Source organism: Tarenaya hassleriana, unplaced genomic scaffold (assembly GCF_000463585.1).
Source record: "Tarenaya hassleriana unplaced genomic scaffold, ASM46358v1 Cleome3, whole genome shotgun sequence".
NCBI classification, from domain to species: Eukaryota; Viridiplantae; Streptophyta; class Magnoliopsida; order Brassicales; family Cleomaceae; genus Tarenaya; species Tarenaya hassleriana.
This window is the reverse complement of record NW_010966177.1, coordinates 8,565,262-8,573,911: the sequence shown is the minus strand read 5'-3', so window position 1 is coordinate 8,573,911 and position 8,650 is coordinate 8,565,262. Positions and strand designations below refer to the sequence as shown.

At 40.3% G+C, this 8,650-nt stretch overlaps 3 protein-coding genes across 3 annotated transcripts; all 3 read right to left on the bottom strand.

Moving 5' to 3' along the window:
* Window positions 1-528: 528 nt before the first annotated feature.
* LOC104820019 lies at window positions 529-1,338 on the bottom strand. Its single transcript, XM_010550362.2, has one exon. The coding sequence runs from the start codon at window positions 1,039-1,041 to the stop codon at window positions 679-681; it is 363 nt and encodes a 120-aa protein (XP_010548664.1). The 5' UTR covers window positions 1,042-1,338; the 3' UTR covers window positions 529-678.
* Window positions 1,339-1,957: 619 nt separating this feature from the next.
* On the bottom strand, window positions 1,958-5,775 carry LOC104820018 (diacylglycerol O-acyltransferase 1-like). The gene is given in 16 exon segments (XM_010550361.1): window positions 1,958-2,289; window positions 2,422-2,472; window positions 2,585-2,647; window positions 2,734-2,844; window positions 2,998-3,018; window positions 3,112-3,193; window positions 3,433-3,481; window positions 3,484-3,547; window positions 3,642-3,743; window positions 3,823-3,900; window positions 4,004-4,127; window positions 4,226-4,293; window positions 4,395-4,470; window positions 4,575-4,648; window positions 4,770-4,850; window positions 5,124-5,775. Coding segments are annotated over 16 exon segments (1,518 nt in total). The 5' UTR covers window positions 5,493-5,775; the 3' UTR covers window positions 1,958-2,184.
* Window positions 5,776-6,620: 845 nt separating this feature from the next.
* LOC104820209 lies at window positions 6,621-7,055 on the bottom strand. Its single transcript, XM_010550575.1, has one exon. It carries the CDS (start codon window positions 7,053-7,055, stop codon window positions 6,621-6,623), a length of 435 nt encoding a protein of 144 aa, XP_010548877.1.
* Between the last annotated feature and the right edge of the window lie 1,595 nt (window positions 7,056-8,650).

Genomic DNA, 8,650 nt, shown 5'->3' with positions numbered 1-8,650 from the left:
CTTTTACCTTTTTGTGTAGTCTTAGATTCCACATAGTTCACATTAGAACTTTGAGGGAAATTCACGGCATCTCGTTTACGAGATTCTTCCTCGATATGAAGATACCTTAGAATCTTTGGGAAGGCGATAGCCGACGTGGTTAGGTTCGGCGGCGGCGATTGTCGGTTCGTCTGTTTCGTCTTCGTCGGTTGTTGAAACGGTGACGAAGACGAATCAGACGAACCGACAATCGCCGCCGCTTACACTTCAAGCACAGGAATTTCATTGGCCAAACCAATACTTAGGTAATCGGATTCGGTGTCGGAAGATAAATTTCTGGGTTGCTCGCAATGTGTTTGCTGAAAGGTCTCTGAATCATATAACCGAACATACGATTTCGCTTTTCATCTGCTTTCAATACCTCATCAAATCTATTCGGTTGCTTGTTCTATCTCGAGCATGATTTTCTGAAATCTATCGGTTGTTTGATGTAATAAACAAAGGGTATATGCCATGTTCATATTTCACATCAGATTTTGTGAAACTATATATTATAACACAAACGCACCATATCCATTCATGATGGAACCCTCGAATACATTCGACAACAGTATACTCTCGTCACTGAATCGACATTTTTCTAGAACCAAGCATTTATTATAATCTCATCATAGGTTATACAATTTAATTTAAATGAAATCACAGAGCATGAGCCAGTTTGGAGCACCTGTCTTTGATCCACTTGAAGCTCTTACGAAATGACCCTTTGAGCTTTCCTTCGACTGTGTAAGCTCTGTAGCTCGCCACCCTCTTCTTCCTCCGCAAATCCGGGTCGCCCAATCCCCAACCCGACCCGGTTCTGTTCATCGACCTCTCCTTCCTCGGATCCTGATCCGGGTCGTCCGCCGTCTGGTTCCGGGTCGGGTGCTCCGCGTAGGAAGTGCTGTAGGACCTGAGATTCTGCATATTGTTGACTGCGAACCGATTTGGACCGTCCGATCTGTGCTGTTGGATGTCAGAGGCTCTTCCCTCACCGTAGGATCTGGATCTGAAATCTTCCATCGTTTTCTTGGCTAGCAGTGATGAGAGAGAGAGAGAGGGAGGGGCCAAGAAGAAACGGAGGTGGTGGCCACTAGAAGGAAAGGATCTTCCTTTTTACTGTAATCTTGGGATTAATGAAATAATATTCTTATATTGCTCTTTTTTCCCAATTATAATCGATATAATATAATATACTCCTCGAAGAACAATCTCTGGAATTTGTTTTGTTAGACTATATTTTATAAGTATATGGTATTATTTACTGTGACGAAAATAAATATTAAGAATATAAAACTAAACAAAAATCAGAGGGGCTGAGAGAGAGAGTCGGTGGAGCGTTTTATAGTAATGAGAGTTGCAATTTGAAGAGCATTCTGATACAGTTTGAACTTTTTGAATGTCCTGACCCTGAGCAGCCATTCCCACGTGATTTATCATTTGTTTTTATATATATATATATAAAGAGATTCTAAATTATGTAATCTTAATATTTTTAATTAATAATAAAACTGGAAATTTTCGAAAATATTTACTTAAAAAATCTAAAATGATATTTTATTAAGTAATAAAAAAATATTATCCGGACGAAGAAGGATCAGAGGGAGACTCTTTTGTTTTTAATTTTTTTCCACACACATTCCTTTAGAGTGTGATTAAAAAATCTACACGCATTTATGTTTTTATGAAACATATTCTTTCTCTACAGGGAAAATTTCTCTTTCGAGGTTTCCTGAATTAAAATTTCCATTTCTATGCATGCATGCATACATACATACATACATACATACATACATACATACATACATACATACATACAGTCGCACATGTTAAAGAGATTGATGTATTTCATCTCTAACAGATAGGACAAGACAGTAGATGAGCAAAATCATGAAACAGTCCCATTTTGATTTTTGTTTTCTCTTCATTGAATATTAACTAAAGCGACATATGCTCTGTTTCATTTTACTGCCTTTGAACTCAAGATCCTCTCTACCAAAAACAGAGCTCTGTCTTATTCCAAAAACACAGATCGAGAGACAGATGATGAACAACTTGAACTTGAACTTGAGCAAAATTTTGTCTATACAAACAGTGGTTCGATCGAACAAAGATGGTTAGAACAAGGGTGGATGATGACGACCTGAGAGCGACGAAAACTTCACACTAAGAGGACTTTCCTTTGCGGTTCATAAGGTCGTGGTAATAGAGAAGGACACACATTGGTTGCCCAAATATGCAGAAGGTGAACCAGAACACCATGTTTCCCACCTGATCATATTTCCCCCCAAAAAAAGGGAAAAAAAAACATTCTTTCCTTCAGAATCATCATGTCAATCGTCGAAAAATGGCCGTTTAGTTTAGTTTAGTTTACACGAGAGAGAAAGAGACCAAGAGGCGTACCATCGAACCGAATCTTTCTTGCAGGTAGTTTGTGATGAAAACCAATGGCACCTGCTCGAGGAATCCGAAACACACTCGTTCAGGTATAGAGAAATGAGCTTCTTTCAACTTTTTTCTCGAAGATTCTACAAAAATCATTAGAAGTTTGCCAGGAATTATTTACCTGAAACATGATCCCGATGAAAGCCCACAACTTGAATACACGGCAGGGAACTGCAATGCAGAGCTGTCGTGCCATATATGAATATGCATGTCAGTTCATACATCTCATACGTGTAAATGTATAGATAGGAGACTATGAAGAAGGCATACCTCGTGAAAAATGGCGGATACTAGAAAAGCAATGACAATGGCAGCCACCTTAGGTATCCCGTGGCGTAAGCATGGAAAGTATATATGGCGAACTATCCATCTATGAACAGGCTGTAGACAAAATAGAGGTCGGTTGGTCTTCATTGGTTAACATTTCTCCTCTCTATTCGTTTTATGTCTCTGGTTTCTTTCTTACATTACATGTGCAACAAAAATGACCCATGAATCGAAATTTAAAGCAGAGAGAATCATCGTCATACGTACCATATTCCACATTTTCCAATACTGTTGAGGAGAAATGAAGAGATGGAGTTTGGTTAGTCAAAGAGAAACAGAACTGCTGGAAGAATTGACCATAAGGTTGAGGAAGAAACCCACCTCACCCACACTTTTCGCATTCCACCAGTCCTTGTAGAATTCACGATCTCCGAATCTAAGAAGTTCTGCCAATATGTTTAACCTACATTTTCCGAAATTGAAATATAATATTTGTGTGATCATCTCTTCAGAAGATAGAAGCAGTGTGCATCTACAATGATTGTCCATTGTGGAAAAAATCCCTTTCGATTTCATTATGGATATATTGTCGATGGTCAGTGATATTATGCTACTTTGGCTCGGGAGAAAGTGATATTATGCTACTTTGGCTCGGGAGAAAGTGATATTATGCTACTTTGGCTGGGGGGGAAGGCGACTTACCAAAGGTGGAAAAGGCAGTAGAACATGCAGAGCCATACGTATAAGTTCTTTCTATGGCGTATAAGAGATCCCCTTTTAACGGATGCTTCGAGTTCTGAACAATAGGATTTATATACTGCCAAAAGGTGCAGAAGAGCACGATGTCAGAGCACAGACTTGATTCACCACTGGGAAAAACATCAAGAGTTTTCGTTAGAGATTGAACCCACTTGTTCTATTATAAATCCCATGAGTCCATTGAATATGATCAATTTGACAAATTGACGAACCACCCAACCCTTTCGAATACATGGAGAACGAGGATAGGTTGGCTGAAACAAAAAAAAAAGATTGTAACGTGAAGGCAATAATAAAGCTTTTGCAAGTAAAAGGAATGTTTCATCTTGGTACCTGGTAACACAATGTGGGGGCAACCATGAAATATGCTAAGCTCTTCAGGTTAATATTGTACGAGACTTCAGAATTGGCCTACAAATTATAACCACATCGCATCAAATAGTAACACAAATCGTAATATCCATGACTTATGCTTAACTCTTTTTTATTTGTATTGTATGATGTAATATAATACCTTATCACCCGACTTGGCTAGGGTTCTCATGTCATAGTTAGTATGAGCATATGAAACTAACTTTAGCCACACGATGCAAGTGAAGAGCATCAAAAGGACACCCGAGAAGAAGGCAGAATCACACCTGTCCATTTTCCCAAGATAATTGAATCAACACTGACCTAAAGCATAACAAAAGCCGATCAGAAACACACACCCTCGTTAGCTCGGCTTAATTCTCACCTTAGTGTCACAAGAACTGGATATAAGACCTCTGTTGTAGTGATGATAATATGAAGAATGATGACAACCTTCAGTGTAACACAAACCATAAACTCTTGAAGTTAAACAAAATGCATAGCTAGTGGCTTAGGGTACAAATCCATGAAGGAGCTTAGGGAAATTTACTCACGGGTTCAGATATCCACTTCCGTTGCACTAACTTCTCAAGTACAAAGGCGGCCAGTGGGAATATCGGAAGCGAAAGACTGCAATAGAAAACCATAGCTTCAACTATTATACTAAACTCAACGTATATGCGAAGTAACGGATAAACTCTCAACCTCGGATCAACTAAGGAAAAAAGTAGTACCAACACATGAGAAGGGGCCAATCTCGCAGTGACCTTGAACTAAACCAGAAACCTGTCCTGATCAACCAACCGTACTGTACGATAATACAAAAAGACCCCGAAAAATTAGTTACTCCTCAAGCTCTCTGGCCAGTTCACTAACTCGGAACAAACATTTGCTCCTTAAAATCTTGAGAATCAATGGAAAGAACTAACCTTCATCAAGTTTTCGATGATTAGCCTGCTGTTCACAGCAATAAGCACAACTATACAGAGGTTGAATAGCCCGGCATGGCTCTGCCATGGAAAAAACTCATTGTCAGCTTCATCAAAAATAGAAATTTGTTGGATTAATCTTGTCAAACCTTTGTTTTTTCTACAAAATTTAGGCCACAAGCTATTTAGAAACAGTTTCTTCGATTCATCATAAGACAAACCCACCACAAGATGTTTAGAAAGATGAAATCTTGCTGAGCAAATCATAGACCCATTACACAGGATTTGAGAAATGGAGATACCTTCCTCGATGATTTTTACTGTATCAAGCAAATTTGAAAAATCCAAGATTACCTGTTTGAAGATTGCGTCGGAGCTGAGCGGACTCTCCCTCACACTCCGATGAGCGGGAGTCGACGGCCGATACCTGAACCGTACGTCAACTTCGCCTCCGCCTTCGCCGGTTGCCCTAATCTCAGCATTCCCGCCGTAATCTCCGGCCGAATTCGCGGGTTCCGTCGCGGCGCTGACGGAATCCATCCGATCCCTCACGTCATCCGCCGGTCCACCACCATCATCCTCCAGCGAACCCTCGGAGACAACTCCGTTGGCCGTCGATCCTGGCTTCCGACGACGGAGCCGGTCGAGATCCCCAAACCTTCGGACTCCACCCTCCGTCGCCATGGCGACATCGATGCCGGTCCCAGAATCCGAAACCACCATTGAAGCCTTTCAAGGAAACACCTGAGGCCCTCGAAGATTCTCGGACGAAGAAGAAGGGTCGATCACAGGAGATTGACGGCCATGCAAGAGAAGACGAGGCGGAGGAGATCACCAGAATCTAGCGGAAAAAAGGGGATCTTTAAAGAAAAGGGGAAATCCGGAAGATGTTTGGACGCTAAGAAAACGGTTGATTGTGTCGCATTCCCATAAAAAGCAAAGCCGAAGAAACACAATATGGACTCTTCCTCTTATATGACACGAGAGAGAGAGAGAGAGAGAGAGAGAGAGAGAGAGAGAGAGATGATGATGATGATGATGACAATGGTGACGGAGGAAAAGCGGCGGAGATGTTTTTTATTTTGGTAGAAAATATTATGAATCCGTTGTTTCTTTGGAAAAAAAAACAAATTTATTTACGGAAATTCATTCATTTCCATGTTATGATTTCATGAGATTCAAAATTTATTTCGTGACTCTTGAATAGAATATGTGAGCTATGTATATTGTGATTTATAGAATATCCGATTTCAACCTCACATATATATATATATAGGTAAATTATTTCAATGATAGGAATATACCTAGAAAATTTCCATCTTTTTAGATTCGAATGATTATACCGCAGCGGTTGTAGTGGTGTATAATAACATTTTTAGAGCGGTTGTAGTTGTGTATAATAGCGTTTTCAGAGCGTTTGATAGCGATTATAAATGATTAATATTGAATAATTCATAAGTTATTATTGACAGCGATTACAAGTGAGTACGATTAGAAATAAATGGTTCATTGCGGTTACAATTTGATATAAATTATCAAACATAATATTATTTTAAAATAATTTTTTATAGTAGTTTTAACTAAATTTTTAGTACCATTTGATAAAAATTATTTACTAAATTTATAATAATTAAATCATAAATTTAAAATATAAATATTATCATTTTCCGGCATACCAGGCAGTTTTTCTGGAATAGTCAACAACTGTGCACTTTCGTCCTTAGCCCGTTATGACTTTGGTTCAGCTTAAATTCGATGTCCTCATCTCCAATATGCATCTTTATGCATCCCTTTCGGACATGAATTACGGCATCAACAGTGTTGAGGAATGCACGTTCTAAGATGGCTGATTCATCCTTTCTGTTGTCCATATCGATTACTCAAAGTCGACCAGAACATAGACATTCCAACCTTAAGTGGTACATCCTCTAAGGTCCCACAAAGGGCCTTCATTGACTTGTCTGCCAGCTGCATAATCATTTTAGTGGATTTCAGTTCACCCACGTTCAGCTTGTCATACATGGTCTTTGGTAAAAGACTCAGACTCGCTCCTAAGTCGAACAGTGCGCTAGGAATAGAGACACTGCCCAGTTGACAGGGTATAGAGAAACTTCTTGGATCCACCATCTTGGCTGGTAAGTTCTGTTTCAGTACAACACTGCACTCAACTGTCAGGATTACTGGTTCCTCTTCTATTTTCTCCATTTTGACGAGTGAGTCTTTAAGAAATTTTCTATAAGATGGTGTTTGCGCTATAGCTTCTTGTAGAGGCTGAGCAATCTCCATATTTTCTTACATATCAACGAATCTTGTGAGCTTCCCATCTACTGATGGATTACACTGTAATCGCTGTGGAAACGGTATAGGAGGAGGTTGTGGAGACGGTGGGACGTATACGTCCTCCGATTCCTCTATGATTGAATTCTTTTATTGTTCTAAATAGACTTTTCTCCTCTCAGCATAGATCTTCCTTGTTCCATAAATTTTGTTGTCTTCCATATAGACAACATTACATTGCTCACGAGGATTTGATTAAGGTAGGTAAAGTGCCTTGCGTTCTGCTAGGCTTAGCTGCGAGTTGAGCTACTGTTTGTCTAGAAGCTTGACATGGGACTCTATCCCTTGAATTTGCTTCTTAAGGTCACTTTGCTCAGTGATCATCCCTTGTATCATGTTGCTCATAGACGCATGCCCTTGTAGGATCGTCTCGAGCATCGACTTAATATCGGGGGTTTGATCCAACTTTTGTTGTGGCTGTTGTTGTTGCTGACCTCTAAATTGTTAGTTTCCTTGATACCCTTGGTATCCTTGAAACGGTTGTTGAGGTCTCTGTTAGAAATTTTGACCTTGAAATGGTCCCGAGTTTTAAAACGTGCGGTTTCGGTTCTCTTGAGGAGCGTTCTTGTAGTTGTTGCTCTTGTAAGAGAAGTTAGGATGGTTCCTCCAGGCAGGATTGTAGGTGTTGGAATAAGGATTGTTGGCAACATAGTTGACACCCTCAACCCCTTGTTATTCAGAGAACATAGACTGGTCTCCACTGAACGGATCCGATGATTCGCCTAGGGCGTTATGGTTTGACGAGAAGATTTGCATCTTCAGTTCAATTAGTTCGGCTTTGAGAGTCTGGACTTCACTAACGTTCTCTGCATTCCCTCTTTTCCTAGAAAACTGAGTTGGAGTGGTTCTATCATTGGCCATTCGCTCGATAAGATTTTCCAGCTCGTCAAAGGTTAGCTTTTGAGTGCTACCTCTGCTGGCGCAGCTTACGTAAAACCTTATCTCGTCTCTCAATCTGTTCAGGAAAGTCCTGCGTAACAGAAGGACTATAAAGGCGTACTTTGATTACGTCAAACGTCCTGCGTAACAGAAGGACTATAAAGGCGTGTATCAGGTACGAAACGAATCATGTGCTAGATTGTAGATAGTGAAGACGGGATTTGTACCTCTCGTAAAAGAGAGAGATATCGCTGGGCCCCTCGTGTGAGCGAGACTGTAGAAATGTGTGGCCGCACTATAGACGAACGTCGTCTATTTCAGACAGTCGAATTCAGTGAACGAGAAAAGCAGTCGAATCAGATAAGGTGGCTTGTCCATGCCTTATATTCGACATATGATATCGTGATACAAAAGGATCATCAACCGGAATCATCTCTGGCGTTCGTAAAGATCACGAACAAACTCTATTCGAGATAGGTAGTCATAGTGTCTTGCTAGAGACCGCCTATGACTTGTATATCCGAAATTGAGATTTCGGGTTATACTGCTATATCGAATGAGCCTACAGGGTCAAACAAGCAGGGAAGGACAAATGCATGAGAAAACGTCAAGAAATCTGGATAAGTGGTCCGGACCGTCCGGTCTAGGAGTAGACCGAACGGACC

What these genes read in the sequence shown, in the direction of transcription:
- LOC104820019 (XM_010550362.2), bottom strand. Translation starts at nt 1,041, where the DNA reads ATGGAAGATTTCAGATCCAGATCCTACGGTGAGGGAAGAGCCTCTGAC.
- LOC104820209 (XM_010550575.1), bottom strand. Translation starts at nt 7,055, where the DNA reads ATGGAGATTGCTCAGCCTCTACAAGAAGCTATAGCGCAAACACCATCT.